General features: G+C 43.0%; 1 protein-coding gene across 3 annotated transcripts in view; it reads left to right on the forward strand.

Annotated features, from left to right (window-relative positions):
• Pip4k2a (phosphatidylinositol-5-phosphate 4-kinase type 2 alpha) overlaps positions 1-17,111 on the forward strand; it is a 167,609-nt gene that overhangs the window by 137,628 nt on the left and 12,870 nt on the right. For all 3 annotated transcript variants that reach the window (XM_048461087.3, XM_048461086.3, XM_085699024.2), the window contains 2 exons: positions 3,367-3,513; positions 7,417-7,455. In XM_048461087.3, coding sequence (XP_048317044.1) covers positions 3,367-3,513; positions 7,417-7,455 — 186 coding nt within the window. The remainder of the gene's footprint in view (positions 1-3,366; positions 3,514-7,416; positions 7,456-17,111) is intronic.

Below are 17,111 nucleotides of genomic sequence, written 5' to 3' on the forward strand. Positions count from 1 at the left end.
AATTTTCAGTTATGAAGTCATAACAAAATAATTTTATGGTGGGGGATCACAATCTGAGGAACTATGTTAAAGGGTCACCATATTAGGAAGGTTGAGAACCAGTGCTCTAGAAGTTTCTGTCCTTGGTGTTAGGAGTTTGTGAGCAGAAGGATGGAAAGATGTCTCATCGGTTAAGGGTACTTGCTCTCGCAGAGACCTCCATTCTGTTCCCAGCCCCCACATTGCGGCACACAACCATCATTAACTCCAGTTCCAGGAGATGCAACACCCTCCTCTGATACCCTGGGGCACCAGGCAAGGACCTCATGTGCATAAAATAAGATAAATCTATAAATAAAAACCTTAAAAAAAAAAGAGTTTTTGTGCAAAGTTGCCTGGGTCTACTGGGTCGGCTCCAGCACTGAGTACCTGGAACACTTTCCCGAGCTCCCATCCAGAACTCCAGCCAATGGGCACAACTTTCTCTCCTGCAGAGCTGCTGATCCTTAAGTTCTTTCTTCGTTCTTAGTATCAAATGCAGTTTGGCAGCACTGACATGGTAAAGGTGGGCTTTGATGTGATTTGTGACTTTGCGCGTGTTTATACACTCAGGAGTTTGAGGTTCATTTAATCTGTGTTTTTCAAAGTATTCATCAAAGAGCCCCATGGTGGAACGGAACCTTTGAGAACACAGTTGTTGACAGAATGCATCAGAGTTGGTTGTTTTTTCCATGTTAGCTAGACTTGGAGACAGGGAAGCTGTAGAGTGTTTTAGGCGCATTTTCAAAAACAAAAACTTGACGATTTCATGTACCACTCAATGTCGTTAGCTTGGGTCAGTGAGACTGTGGGTTGAGCATCTGGGAGCCAGGCTCTCTGTGGCTCTACAGAGACTTTTATATTGGCATGTGCTGGTTTTTGTAGTACTGGGATTGAACCTTTGTCCTTACGCATGTGTGGTAAGTGCTCTGTCATCCCTGACACTTTCTTAGGGATAAAAATGTGCGTGGAAGAGGTGATGAGCCACTGCCCTGCCTTGGGGGCCTCTAATAGCCTTCCATGTCTGCAAAATAATTCCTGTCCTAGAGCGACCCCCAGACAGATGCTAGAGCGTGGCTGTGAGAAGTTTGGACCAGGGGCAGATAGATGTGATGCTACAGTTTCTTTCCAAGGTTTTGAGTGACAGCTTGCAATGCCATCACTGGTAACTGAGAAAGAGTGGGGTTCAGTACAGACTGTGGCATGGGGTTTTTGACATGCTTTCCCTTGCCAGCCTCACAACTTTATTCTCAGTGGGCATTTGGGTACTCAGTTTTCTGGGAAGTGAAGCTAAAATATAACGTGGGTTAGTTAACTTACCCCAAATCCCACAGCATGTAAATGGCTACCCAAGGATTTATGCTTCATCTCCCTGGCTCACAAGCCTGTTCCCTCCCTCATGCAGTACAGATGCCCCCAGACTGAGTTAAGATCCACTCATCCACCTTCCCCTACTGGCAAACAACACACTTTTTAATCCCTTAAATCACTGTGGGAAATTTCCTTTTCAGCCAAGAACTATTAACCACCTGTTGTGCATTAGCAAACCTCAAGTCAATTTATTGGCTTCAAATTATGCTCCACTCATCTATTTAAAGTAGCAAGCTGAGATGAAACTCGGTGGAAGAAATTAGACTGCGCTCAAGTAGACAGCTCAATTGTTATCTGTAAGGAAAGGGGCCGAAGTATCTCTGAGATTTGTCAGAACTCTGCATCGCAAAGACCAGATAGACGCTGTTCAGTTCTAATGAGAAGAGCCAAGGACTTTTTGTTCTTTAGCGAGTTAAATATCCCCAGACTTGCTTATTAATGTTTACCACTTAAAATGTCCAATTAGAACATTTTTGCTAATGTTTCAAAGACTCAAAATAGGGGTTGGGGAGATGGCTCCATGGGTCAGAGCACGTGTTTGGTGATGTGAAGACCGGGATTTGAAACCCCCTTTCCCATGTAAAACGCCAAGCAAGGCTGCGTGTGCCTGTAACCCCAGCACTGAGGGGAAGAGACGGGCAGTCCTGAGAGCTTCCTGGCCAGCAAGCCTAACCAAGATGGTGAGCTTGTAGATAGTCAGTGAGAAACCCTGCCTCGAGCGATGACGCCCAAAGCCCTCCTTGGTCTCTGTACTCTGGCACAGGCACATGCAACACATACACATACCAGAATAACCCAAACTACAACCCTTGACTGCTGATGGGCCCAGTGGGTAGGGCACTCACAACACATACACATACCAGAATAACCCAAACTACAACCCTTGACTGCTGGCGGGCCCAGTGGGTAGGGCACTCACAACACATACACATACCAGAATAACCCAAACTACAACCCTTGACTGCTGATGGGCCCAGTGGGTAGGGCACTCACAACACATACACATACCAGAATAACCCAAACGACAACCCTTGACTGCTGGCGGGACCAGTGGGTAGAGCACTCACAACACTGGAACTGTGGTGTTGATGCTACCCTGGAGGATTCGTCTCTACGTCATAGATGTTAAAAAGGCTCGTTTAGAATCTTCCCCCATTGTAAAGGCCCCTGTGTGGAACCCATAGTTTATCAATAACTGCTTCCAAGAGGAAGTAGCTCCCTCTTGTGGCTCGTTGGCATATGACCCAAGTCGTGTTGTGTCTTTGCAACCCTGAGACTTGATGGCAGGCAGAATCTGGCCAGAGAACTCCAGCTTCTTTGTAGCTCAGGCCTCTTCATGCCCACTGAAGTCTAGACGAGAAACAGAATAGCTAGGCCCCTAGCAGCAGGCGTTTAGCAGCCTCTGTGTTACCCCCCACTACTCCACCTTCAAGATCAAGGGATGAGGTCGTCCTCAGGCCCTCTGGGGAATAAGAGGAAGGACCGAGGTGGGCTGTCCCTTCAGACCTTGTGCTTCTATATCCAATTTTGACATTATGGATTAGTTGAGCTACTGAAAAAAAAATATCTCTTTAGTGATAAGATTGAGTGTTCTACCGCAGCTTCCAAGGTGAGTTTTTTTTCTTCATTTTTTATTATTTTTATTTTTTGTTTTCCTTTGCAGGGGAGATTACAAAGGCAGAGGGCGAATGTGGAGGAGGGGCGGGGAGGTGAGTGGGATGGGGCGCATGATGTGAAATGCACAAAGAATCAATAAAAAGGTTTTTTAAAGATTGAATGTTCTAATTTTTATATACATGTGGAGAACACAGACCTGAGGAGTGAGCAACACCAAGTGATTGTTTTCTGAAAATAAAGCCTTAAGAATTAGACATTTCTACTTTAAATAAGCCCCACAATTAGAAAGGCCAAGTGTCACAGTGATCCACCATGTTTTGACGGCTGTTTTTCCTTTCTCTCTCTCTTTTTCCTGTATAGTACATAGTGGAATGTCACGGGGTCACCCTCCTTCCTCAGTTCTTGGGAATGTACCGGCTTAATGTCGATGGAGTGGAAATATACGTGATTGTTACAAGGAATGTGTTCAGCCACCGTTTGTCTGTGTATAGGAAATACGACTTAAAGGTGAGATTGGCTTCAGTCATTTGCATCAAGTGGCTCCAGGTTACCCATCCATATTGTATATGTTATAATTAATTGTGTGAATGAAATAATTCAGATGCACCTAGAGTTCGTATCTGAGTCCGTGCTGCTACAGTCATGTCAGCCAATGCCATGTAGTGGTCTGTGTGCTGGGAATAGTTGATGAGTGGAACAGACCGGGGCAGCAGGATAGCCCAGCAGGCAAAAGCACTTGCCCCACAAACCTGGTGACCTGAGTTCACGCCTCAGGCTCCATGCTAGAAGGAAAGACTTGGTTCCCAAAAGTTGGCTCTGACCTCCACCTGCATATGCACAGAACACACATGCATGCACACACGCATGCAGCCTCTAACCTTCAACCACCACCTGCACTTGCACAAAACACACACACACACATACACATACACACTACACACACACACATACACACATACACACTACAGTAAATAAATAAAAACAACAGAACAAATCTTTAATGATTTTATGTATATTATATGTATAAATTTTTTCATCTTATATATATATTGTGTATATATGTAAATATATATACATATTACTATTATTACTACTTTAGGGACATGAGGAGCACTTGGGTAGAAATAAACAGGGAAGGCCGCACTATTTTCTTAACTGTAAGCAAGTATTCTATTGCTGAGCTATAGCCTCAGCCCTTTTTCTTCTTATTTTGAGAGAGGGTCTCGTTCAGTTGCCCAAGCTAGCATTAAATTCACCCTGAAGCCAAAATAGGCCTTGAATTGTTATCCCAGCCTCAGCCTCAGCTTGCTGAGTGGCTGAGATCACAGGCCTGTCCCCCCAGCTGGCAAGGCCTACATTGCTAAGCAGGATGGAAAGAAAGGTGCGCCCGAGAGGGCACCAGTGGACAGCGTGGTGTAAGAAATGGGGGAGGATTCACGACATCTCAAAGATGGCAGTAAGACAGGATCCACCGGAGAACTGCGGCTGCAGTGGCATGATCTGAGTTTTACAAGTTCAGACTCAGCCAACTGTAGTGTGATTGCAGGCAAAACAAAGAGAGGGTTGTGTTTCTGTTTAAAAATAAGTTTTATTGATGTATCATGTGTGCAGTCTGTCTCATCTGTGCGTTTGCAGTATGGTGACCAAGTTCAGCAGGAACCACAGAGAAGCTAAATATATTTACCTCCCCCCCCCCGACCCCAGAACAGAAAAGTGTTTTTTTTTTTTCTTGATCTGTAGTACTTGAGTATCGGGATTTTTCTCTTTAATCTTAGAACTCATTCACATGCACAAAAGAGGACCCTGAAAAGGTTTGCCCTGTGTAGGGTCTGCCTATGGATACCTACAGTATTAGAAGTGGATGCAGGGGCTGGAGGAATGGCTCTGAGTACTTGCTGCTCTTCCAGAGGGCATAGCTAGTTCCCAGCATCAAGCCACTCATGACCACCTGTGACTTCACCTCCAGGGGAATCAAACACCCTCTTCTGGTTGCTGCAGGCTCTCCTACGTACCCTTACACATAAATTTAAAAAAGAAAATCTTTGCTTAAAATAAATTTATGAGAATATTAAGCATAAAATTATAAAAAATATTGAAATTTATATTAATATTTATTAATAGCTACCTTAAATAATGAAAAGGTATTATGTATTAATGAATTTTTATGAAAATAGCTATTTTTTAAAAGTAAAATATTAGACAAACATCATGGTTTTGCTTTGCTTTTCTTTTTTGGGGGATTATTCAAGACAGGTTTTCTCTGTGTACCCCTGGCTGTCCTGGAACTCACCCTGTAAACTAGGCTGGCCTCAAACCCAGAGATCCACGTGCCTCTGCCTCTGTGAGGCAAAGATTAAAGGCATGTGCCACTACCACCCAGCATATTTTATTTTAGTTAAATCTTTGAGTTTCAAATGGTGCGTTCCATCTCACTCAGCCTTCCCTCCCGCCCCTTACTTCATATCTCTGCAGTGTCTGAATTAATGTGAGAGAGTTGGGATGTCGTAGCTGATTCTGCTGTCAGTATAGTGTGCTGTTATCTGGTTGGGTATTGTTTGGTGGGAAAGAATTTGAACTCACACTGGAAAAGAGAGATGAGGAGTTTTAGGGATAATTGTAGACATTGTTGGATAATACACCAAAACTTAACAGTAATATCTCCAATCTTGTTACACTGAGGAATTTGTCCCCTGTTCATTAAAATCTGTTGTCACTTGCATGCACTGGTCCACGTGTGTGGTTTTTTAGTCATACATGTCTCACTGAAGACATATTTGTTTCTTTTTAATTTATTTTATGTGCATTGGTGTGAAGGTGTCAGATCCCCTGGAACTGGAGTTATAGATTATTTGTGAGCTGCCATGTGGGTGCTGGAAATTGAACTCAGGTCCTCTGAAAAAGCAGCCAGTGCTCTTAACTGCTGAGCCATCTCTCCTGCCCTGACATAGTTGTTTCTTAATTAACATAGTATCCCAATGTCAGCATATCCAATTATGCAGTATCAAAAGTCATGTGACCATCTGCACCAGCCACATTGAAAGTCTTTCACATGGGGAAACTGAGGACAAATACAATTTCTCAGAAGTCTGGTTTTCATTTGATAGCATTTTAATCACTGACCTCAAATGCTGTCCGTCATGTGGAATGACAGAACACAGCTCATCCAGACCCTTGCAGCCCCATTCATTGCCGAGCAGGTGTTTTCCAGTTCATTTGTAGTTTTCTCAAATAAAAATGTCATTTTCTGGAAAAGAAGGTAACTGATTCATAACTGCTCCTTTCAGAAGAATGGCTCTGGGCAGCATCCATTACTTAAACAGACATGCTGTATGCATTTAGAATCTTTTCTTTCTGAAGCTAACCACCTTCTTTGCTCAAGTCAAATATGGGTTCCCTTCATGATTGGCCACTTTAATGGTCCAGGATGATAGCTGTGGATTTGACAGTGATCAAATTAACGAATATCATAGCAGGTCAGGCATCTGGTGCTGGGGAAAAGGAATCTGTAACTCCGTGATCCTTCAGGCCACTTCAGTAAACACAGACTGTCGTGAGTGAGAAACAAAGAACTGAGTAAGGATTGCAGAATTCACATATTTAGGACTCTAATGTATGAATCAACTTGTCTATGTGTTCCTTGGCTTTTCTTTTGAATTAAACCCTTCCACAAAAAGGCAAGTTTCTCTGCTTGAACTCTGCCTGCCCCCCAAACCTCCTGTGGACCTCAGAGGTAACGTCCCATCTCCCATCAGACATTTTGGCTAACACAGCTCTGAGAGGCTGCTTTTGAAAACTGGTGCAGCTGACTAGGTGCCAGGAGATCAAGGGCTGTGTTTTCTTCCACTTTTTACTCCTGTGCTCAGCATAGGGCCTAGAACAAAAGAGGCATCGGGAAGCCTGTGGCTTTGAAGGAGTCTCCAAAGTGAAGGGAGTCGGAGAGCTCTCACAGAGGGTGTGCTGGGAGCTCAGTGGAACTGTCCTTTGGTCACTACCTGGGGAGAGAACAGCACCGTGGTGCAGGGAAGGCTGTCAGAGGCAAGGATGCTCCACATCTGGAGGTCATGATGTGGGCAAAGGGGCATTCTGTGCTTTTGTTGCCAAAACCTTCCTTTTGAAGATAGTGAAACCAGCCATTTCCAGCAACTGGTACGGTTCTGATCAGTGTTTAACCAGTGATTGCTCAAGTGATGCCAGACTCTCTGGTTTCCAAGCAGGAAGGTAAGGACCAGAGAGAATGATAAGTCAGACAAAAACGACAAGAGTGAGATTAGAGAAGAGTGGACAGTAGACAGGGACACTTGCAGGGGGAGCCACAGACCAGGCGAGGGGAGCACACTGAGAGTGGACAGAGCTGGGTTTGTCTCATACTGTGTACACCTCATGCAATTCTTACCATTGTTTGTGTTTCAGGGCTCTACAGTGGCTAGAGAAGCTAGTGACAAAGAAAAGGTAAGCACCATCACACCTCCTTCCTGTCCGGGGAGCACTGGGCAAGGCTTGTGCTCATTCTTCTCCTCTCCCACCCCTGTGGTTCTTCCCCTTCCCCTGCTGCTACGGGCAGCACCCGTGCAGCCTGGGGATGCATGCCTTCATCACCTTCCTCGGTGACTATATGATGCTGTACTTACTAGTTACTAGTTATGTGTGCAGTTGGCACACATGCGTCACAGACAACCGGCTCTGCACAGACAGAGCTGCCTGTTCTGTCAACTGAAATGGAAATTCCAGCTCAGAATGTGGGTCTTAGGGTTGGGGAACTTGGGTCCCAAGGCCTCTTTACCCCAGTTCGCCATATGTGACCTTGACTGTGTTCTTTGCCTCTCTTCATTTTCTCGGCCATTACGTATTGATTTCAAATTTCTTTTTAAGTATACAGTGGTAAGATGAGGTCGGAGTTGGTTTTGATTTTTAAAGTGAAGTATGAAAAGACTATAAAAGACTATATCTTCATATCTTTTGACTGATTATAAATCAAGTAACACTTGAATCTCATTTGCTTTCTTTTCTGGAATTACAGACTTGAAGGGTCAGTCTATCGGGGACATAAATATAATATTTCAGTATTGGTAAATGAGATCCGGACTGCGATAGGACTGACAAAGCAGAAAAAGGGTTGGTTAGATGTTAGTGAAACATTCCAAGTGACAGCCGTAAACGAGCATGCATGCTTATGCTTTATAAGATACATTAGATGCTAACAGGAAACAGCTCATCAACAACAACCAAGTTCATAGTTGCGATTGTTCGCAGAAGTCTTCCCAAGAGATCTAAGTTTTATGTCAGTCTGAAGATTGTAATTAGTTCTGATTGGTAGATGAAGACATAAAGAATTGGATTCAGTTTTGTTAAAAGTGATTACTTGGAAGAGATGTGGAAATTTAGGATTAAATGGTTACATGTTGAAAAGGTTTTTGAACAACTATAACAGATCGGAGCACAAATAGAGAAAGAGAGAGAGATAATTTAAATCTGTTGGGTTATGGCAGAAGTACAGGTCATTAGAGACATTTATTTAATGAAAGACTAGAAATAAGCTTTGGGCTGTTAAATTTAAAAAACTGCCATTCTAAGCAAAGTAAGAAAAAAATGGTTTCATGTGTGATTCCTTTTCAAAATTAAATACTTTTAAGTTAAGAAAAAAAAAGAATTTGGAAAATGGCTTCCTGCGTGTAGATGTAAACTGAACTAGCCCAGACTGCCGCATTGACTGGCAGGCTGGGGGAAAGTTGCCTGGGTTCTTGAATATTCCTACATACCAGCCTCAGCGGGGTCTTTTCTTTACTGTCTCTTTAAAGTTAGACTCAAAGATTTTAATTTTTTTTCTGAATTTCTTTTAGAATATTATTTTGTTTCAATTTGAATTTTATGAATTTGCACCTCTACTGTGCTGCGTTCATTCAGAAGTGTGCGTGTGTGCGCACAAGCGTGTGTGTGCACACACGTGTTTTCATGGTTACTGTCCCAGCCTCAAGGACTGAATTAATGGGTCACTCAGTCACATCCTGCCTGAAGGCTAAATGTGGTGCTAAAGCAATTTACCCAGGATCTTTTTTTTTAAGTAATTAAGTAAATGATCTGGTTTCAGACTATGTTTAGCAAAACAACCCATTTATATCTTTATATTTCCTCCACCTTCATGCATGACTTCAAGTGTTTGATTTGGTACACGGACAGTCCTGGGCCCGGGGCCTCCTGCTGTGCAGACACTGTGGTCCCTGAGGCTGACACTCTTGCCTTGAGGAAGAACCCAGGGCTTTGCACTGTGCTGGAGGTTTGGGGATCTGACAGTTCTTCCCCGAAAGGTCAGAGGCTTCCTACGGCTACCTCAGCTATCCATGTATATTTCAGCTTCTAACTGGGAAGGGGAGGAGAAATCGCTGCACATATGGGATGCAAAGGCCATCAGAATTGACAACCACCCAGGAGAATGTGGTTCCACTATCTGGGAGCTTCCTGATAATCCAGACACACTCAGCTGCAAACACATCAGCTCACCATGGCCATAGCTGAGCTCGGGCACACTGGGCTTTTAGGCTTTTTTTTATTTTAACTGTTTTCCTTTCCTCTCCTCCCCTTGCCCCCCCCCCGCCCCCAGTATTGGTTTTCCTTCCTTCCAGGATCAGTTAATAGTTTTGACTCTTCTTTAAAAGCATAGCCCTTTGGGGGGTTCCTGAGTAAAACCTTAAACACCTTCAGAATAATCATTGGTACCTGTGGTTTGAAGAATGCTTTATGTCCTATCTTTTAGCCTCTTAGAGAGGAAAGCTCGTCACTGCCCCTGCAATTGCTGTGTGTCGCTGTCTTGTTCAGAATGATGGCCGTCCGGCAGAGCGCCTTCCCAGACTCTCCACTGGCACAGCTTAATTAGTGATCGCGATTCTTCCCCTTCTCCGGGACCCGCTCACTGCAGTCATTATTTAATTTCCCATACTTTTAACTTTTTGATGACAAGTTTTGAAACTGTCATTTTCAGTGTTCAGTGATATAGGTGCAGGCAAGTCCCATCCCTTGAATTTCTTCTTGACACATAATTAGTGTGATTTGCATTAGCACAATAATGGAGATGGGACTGGAGGAGATAAAGTCCCTATATTCTAACAATAATGGAATGACTTTGTGGCAACAAGTATCAGAACATGCATGTATGCATGTACAGATGTCTAGAGGTTTTTTTTTTTTTAAAATGGGAACAGTTCTTTAAAAAAAAAATTGTCAAATTCTGACAGCTGCTATGACTTGTTTCGTTCCCTAATTCTTTCCTTTTTAGTGGAAGGGCATCTTCCATTCATGGCTCCAGCAGCTTCACCCCCTCTAAATGAGACAGAGAAATGTGAATCTCCCTGGTGGTCGATCTTTTCACAGCTGCGCTCCAGTTCCAGTGTGACATCAAATTACTAATTATAGCTGAGCGGACTGCTTTTTACAAATGACAGTCTTAGCATGCTGCCAGCTAGCCAGCCCCACAGCGGGGACGCCGGGGGAGTAAAAGGAAACGTAACTGGACTCACTTGATCTCCAGGGGATTTGACCTGACTCTTTAAAAAGCCGGTGTTCTCCAGAGAGAGAGTCCCGGGGATTTACACAAATATGCATTTTACTCCTCATTCCACACAGGTCTCCAGACTCGGGTGAAGCGAATCCTGTGTGATGGGAGTCAGAGGGTCAGAACACCAAGATTCCTTTTAACACGCCACTTTTTCCCCTGGACCCATTGGAAAGAAAGCAGCTGCCCCGCAATTGGCATTTACAGAGCTGTATTGGCAAAAATCATCGTTGATAATGGGCCTCAGAAAGCCTCCTTGTTGATTCTTATGTATGACGAATTGCACTGGCGATTAAGAGGCTGCCGCTGGCTCTGACATTTTACCTACTAGAATTAATCGTAGAATTAATCACTCATACTCTCCCACCTAAAAACTGCTTCTCCCAACCAGTTTTCAGTATTTCTTCTGAAGTCTTTAAATGGTCCCCCGATTACAACTAATACCTATCCTTATCTAGTCCTTGCACTTACAAGCAAGGATCGGAGGGCACCAGGCCACTGAGCAAGGTACAAAAAGCGCAGCCGTGAGCCCTTCAGGAAATCTTTCTCCAGCATGCCTTTCCACTCTGGGCACCCTGTCAGCTCAGGGGAGCTTATTGAGGACTCTCTGCTCTGCAGACAGCTAATGCTTTAAACACGCTCTGTTTTCCTCTTCTCCCAGATGGAAGGGAATTGCCTTCCTTCTTAGGTGGCATGAAGAACACCCAAAGGGCAGGGCCGAGTTTCCCTTCAAAACAAAAACACGAATTATTGTGCAGGTCTTAATTTTTTTTTTCTGCAGTACTGGCAGTCTAACCCAAGGCCTTCTGTATGCAAAGCAAGCACTGTGTCATTGAGTCCCTTCCCCTGCTACAGAACTTAAAGATCACAGCAGGAAAGCAGGAACTTCAGTCCTGTGGACCAAAGATGTTTTATAAAATAAAAGGGAGTTTGGGACCAGCTGTACCGGAGAAATCAGGGATCTGAGTCCAGCTTTAAGACCAAGCAAGGAAATGCCAGTAATGGAATCTTCCTGGAGATTCCTCTAGGAATACTGGCCAACAGTAGACCACAGAGAGTCCTGCACTTAATAGTCATCAAAATTATACTTGTTCTATGAAAAGCTTAAAGTGACTGATAACACTGGTGAAAACACTTTCTGAGACATATCAGCAAATGTGTAAGCATGCCCCTTGGGAGACTTTGAGGAAACCCCGAGAGTATTCTGGGAAGTGGAGTTGTTTTGCTTGTGTTGCGGAAGATACTGGAGATGGAACCCAGGGGTCTTTTGTATGCTAAGCAAGAACCCTATGACGAAGCTGGATCCTTTGCTTACAAGTAGGGGTTTCCAACTTTTAATTTACTTGTAATTTTTCCTGACTGGTAAGCCTGGCATATGAAAACTGATGAGCTCATGCATTGAGTCTCATGAGCATCTTCCCGATTTGGCACACACGGCAGCATTGAAATTGCTCACCAGTTTTGACATGAAGTGCTGTGTACTCAGCCAAGCATCGAAAACACACACAGAGCTCTGCTGTTAGAGGTGGGAAGCCCTGTAAGCCAGCTTACTTCCAGCAAAGTTAGGGAAGAGAGAACATGTCTAACATGTAGTATGTCCTCTGAATTTAGGCCAGCCTGCTACAGATGTGCAGATCTTACAATAGTATGTAAAGCTTACTATGTTCACGTTAAGGCAGAATCAAGAGGACTTAAGAAACTTCCTTTTGAGTTTTCAGTCTCTGAAGGTTCTCACATTGTCACCAACAGTAAATATTCATGACATAGAATCTTTGACCAAATTGGAACAAACCTATTTTTTAATAAATATTATTCTTGGCTGGGTGGTGGTGGCACACGCCTTTAATCCCAGCATTCGGGAGGCAGAGACAGGCAGATCTTTGTGAGTTCGAGGCCAGCCTGGTCTACAAGAGCTAGTTCCAGGTCAACCCTGTCTCGAAAAACATAGATAGATAGATAGATAGATAGATAGATAGATAGATAGATAGATAGATAGATAGATAGATAATATTCTTTTCCTTTTAATTTTTATTATTTTAAATTATATGTTTATATGTGTGTGTCTGTGTGTGTTCTCTGTGTGTGTGGTTCTGTGCATATGAATGTGGGCACCTGAAGAGGTCAAAGGTCTTGGGTTCCCCTAGAACTGGAGTTGCAGGCAGTAATGAGCCACCTGAGTGAAGGCTGGGATTTGAACTCAGGTCCTGTGGAAGAGTGACACATGCTTTTTACCACTGAGTCAACTTTTCAGCCCCTGGAACAAACCTATTTTGAGGTCCTATTTTGTAGATCTTAGAGACCACTCTTCAACAGCCACACTGTTATGTATGGAAGAAGACCAAACCATCACCTTTTACATAGCTACTTAATATTCATTAAAATGTGAAATTTTTTTTTTTGGTTGTTTTGTTAGTTGGTTGGTTGTGGGGTTTTTGGGGGGGGATTGTTGTTTTGTTTTTGGTGATTTGTTTTATTTCAATTTGACCTTTTCTTGGGTGCTGGGGGTTCAAGACAGCTCTGGCTGTGCTGGAACTCACTTTGTAGACAAGGCTGGCCTCTGCCTCCCAAGTGCTGGGATTAAAGGTGTGCACCACTACACCTGGCTATAAAAGTATTCTTAAGTAATAACTTTTTTACGTTATCTTAAGATACTTAGAGAAAATAGCCCATAGCTAGAGTTTAACAATTTTAAATAGCAATATGACACTTAAACTTACCACTGTTTTGCTTTTAATTACCACACAGTTTCACGGTGTGCTGAGTATATTTTCTTTCTATATTCTACATATAAACAGATTCCAAACTGAACTGACGAAACTGTCCTATCCAGATGCTGATGACAGATGTGGCCATTCTTCTTTTCCCCGCTGTGGGTGTTAAAAGTTAATATGGGTCTCCTAGGCTGTTTCCCTAACTAGGTGCTTACCTCAACATCTGCCTCTGTGGATGAGGGAGGTCATTACGTGTCATCTTGTGGGAAAGCACCTGTTACCTTCGCCTCTTCTCCGTGAATTTCACCCACATTCACTAATTAGCCTTTTCATGTATCAAATTTGTGGCTTGGCTGTTTGGGGACGCGGAACTGATTTTATTATAAATTCCTAGCATCTCTTGTTTCCCAAAATTGATACCATACCTGTGATGTTATTTCATCAAACTGCTTTTATCCTGCCTCCAGTTCAAGGATCGCCTACATTCTCTCCCTTCCAGGAACAGTTCTGGGGAATTTTCTACCTTGTAGACTGATTGTTTCTTTTTATGATGAGCATAGAATTTATTCTGTTGCATGAGTTTGTTTTCATTTAGGAGAGCTTGGAATAACAAGTAAATTAGGAACATAAGCAGTCACTGGTACAACAGTGACTACATGTTTTTTTAAATTGTTTGACTTGAAGTGTCCCGGGAATAGCCATCAAAGACACACCAAGTAGCCATCTTTGACATTGAGGCTTACAGTGAAAAACGCATTTAAGTAGGTTACTAAGTGAGCACATCAAACAAAAATTCATTTCATTCTAAATACAAGTCCTTTAATCGCAGTGTATGATGATACATCTAATCCTCTGCATTAAAACCTTCTGGTACCAAATCCTGTTTGCATTAAACACTCAAGTGTGACCAAGACCCTCGTCTTCTGAGTAAGGTTTGTGTGCAGGCTGAAACAAAAGCAAGCTCCGTGTTATGTAATTGTGGGCTCTGTGCATTTATATCTTAGGAAACATTATTTCTCACTTTCCTATTGCTGACACCATTTATAATACAGTTGGCAATTTATATAAAATATAGAATAAAAATAAAACCCAATGTTGTTTTAGTTTGAATTCTGTATGTTTTAGAGTTATAGTTGTGACTGTAGACACAAATTTTATTTCTTGTAGTATTTTTTAAATTGTCATCTGAAAGATAATTTAATTATAATTCACAAATTTGAATACAAAAGCCTATATAACTTCTCATCTTGTAAGCCTTAAAATGGACCGCACTAAACTCTACAAATAGCAGTAGTTGTGCATAATTGCATGCGTATATGTGTTAGTTAATCCCTATTAGAAAAAAAATTACTTTCATTAAATTATTTATGTTGGTTTAAAAAGTGATAAAATATTATATTGGTAAAAAAAAGATTTTCCTTATATTTTTGGTTTTACATTCTGAGATTCTGTAAAAAGTCATAATTTTACATTTTAAGAATAAAGGGGAAGTAATAGGAAACAAAGTTTTGGGGCCTTGCTCTTTGCCTCGGGTCTACCTGGCTCCCCTGCCTCCTTCCCCTGAGGTTGCCGCCTCCCCAGGTGTCTGTCTCACTTCCGTCTTTGTCTCCTAAGCCATCCACGGAGGCTGTGGTCACATCTAAAATTGAGTGTGCTGTTCTGAACATTTTAAAGTCTCAAACGTCAGGCTAAATCTGCTCCTAAAGGATCCTTTATGTCCCTTATTAAGCCAGGGGGGATAAGAATTAATTAAAAACTTACCTCCATGCTGAATGTGGTGCAGACTCTCCTGCCCTTCTTTGTTTGTCTCTTAGATGAGTATTGCAGCATAGTTTGCTCCTCGCTTGAAGGGAGTACTGAGCTGCTGAGAGTTTAGTGTAGGCTTTAGAAGAAGCCAAAAGCTTTCGCTCTGTCTGCAGATGGTGTCCTCCCATGGCTCGTAGCAAGGTCAGTGTTCCCGGGGAATTCACTACCTCCTACGAATCAATTTATAGCTCCCTTCTACTTCGGTCGTATTTTCTGGCCTCTACACATGGACTTTTGCTTTAGGTCAGCAAAATAGCAATCACTAAATCACACACTATGATGAGACATTCACCAAGAAAACCCAAACCATAGAAAAGCAACACAAGGGAAAAAAAATTCCTGTCTTTGGCTGTACGTATAAAAACGTTACATTTTGGTTCATAAGTTTAATACATATTACATAAATTTAAATAAGTATTCCAAGAAGTAACTTAGCTAATTTTTATTATACAATAACATTCTATTCTTGAGTTTCTAGTTTTTGGTTTTTGTTTTTTTACTTCTTTAAGATTACTAGTCAGGGTATTCTGCTGCAGAGCTTGGGTTTTCTAGCCGGGGAGACAAGCATGTGTGGAACTGGAGCCACTGAGGCAGGCGGGAAGAGCCACTGGCTAGTGTCACCGGGGCCGCATCTATCCAGTGTGTTCCCTGGGCCACCGTGTGCTCTGGACAACAGCACTTGCATACCCTGAGTTTGCCAGCCCTGCTGACAGATTCTTCAGCGTAAAGGGCTGCGTTGCAAACCCGTGTGCAATATGTGACTAGCAAGTAAAACCTGAAATCAGAGGAAATCTTAAACATGGTTTATAGTATCGACGGCCTAAGTTTTACGTTATCTTTTGCTATCCTGGAAGGAAAGGGGCCGAGAGAACACACACTCAGTGAGTTCCTATGGGCAAACACTGTATGTTGCCTTCCAGTTCACACACCAACCCTATCACATAGCTGTGATTGTCTTCCTTACTCAGCTGAGGAAGCAGTTTGGGGCAGACCAAGCAGCTGGTCCAGCTCATGGCTAGTGAGGCAATGCTGAGTGTGACATCCTGTAGAAAAGAAAAGACAGCTTTGTCTAAAGCCATGCCTGCAAACGTGACAAGCCAGTCACAGGAACCACGTGTGTCATACACTTGCTCCGCCCCTTCAAAGTGTATGGCTCATGAAATCCTCATGACAACCCTCTACTTGCTGCTGCTTAAAGATGAGAAGCAAGTCACAGAAGGAGTGACCTGCTGAAAGACGCATCGCTAATATTTAGACAGCTGAGATAATCTAACAGCCAGTCTGGGCCCAGCTGTATCTAGAACCACAGACTTTGGTCTGTATCCCCTGGACAGAAGTGGGGGTGCAGAGTCAGCTCATAGCTGGACATTGTCCAGCATGCAAGTGAAGGACTGGTCACGTGCTCACTTATTTTATCCGGATGCCAGATACAGACACTGGAGTGGTAGATGGGGAGGAGGGTCCCTCTGTGTATGTCATTAGCCGTGCTGATGTGTTTGTCCATCACACTGGTGATGATCCCACATCTTGAATCCAACCCTTATCTTGCCTGCACTGAGTGGGTCTGCATTTAGGTGTGTTACTAAGCACTGTTCTAGGGAGAGCATCAAGGAAGGGGGCTTTTGCCCACCAGTATTGGACTTCTCTCCCCCGGCTGCCCTGCTGAGACCCTGCCTTTGCCTTTTGATCCTTTCAGTAAGCCCTTAAGTCATTTAACCAATCTGGCTGCCCTTTTCTGAACTTGATCCAGTCTAAATAATTCACATCCTTAGTGCCTGTGAAATTCACAAGCAAACTTAGTAATATAGTGCAGGGTACCCAGAGTTTTATGAGGCAGGATTAGACTTTCCCCTGTCACATGGGGGAATTCCGCTGGGGTGAGCCTGAAATGGCATTCATCTTCATGTATGTGACGTGTTTCCCAGACACACCTCCAATGTGTGATCTACTCTGTCATCAGTGGCGTATCATCTCAGTCCACAAACGTCTTGAATTCCCACAAAAACAAAACAAAAATGTCTTTCTGCAGCAATTTCTTACATATA

The sequence above is a fragment of the Myodes glareolus genome, chromosome 14 (genome assembly GCF_982192425.1).
Source record: "Myodes glareolus chromosome 14, mMyoGla1.1, whole genome shotgun sequence".
Lineage (NCBI taxonomy): Eukaryota > Metazoa > Chordata > Mammalia > Rodentia > Cricetidae > Myodes > Myodes glareolus.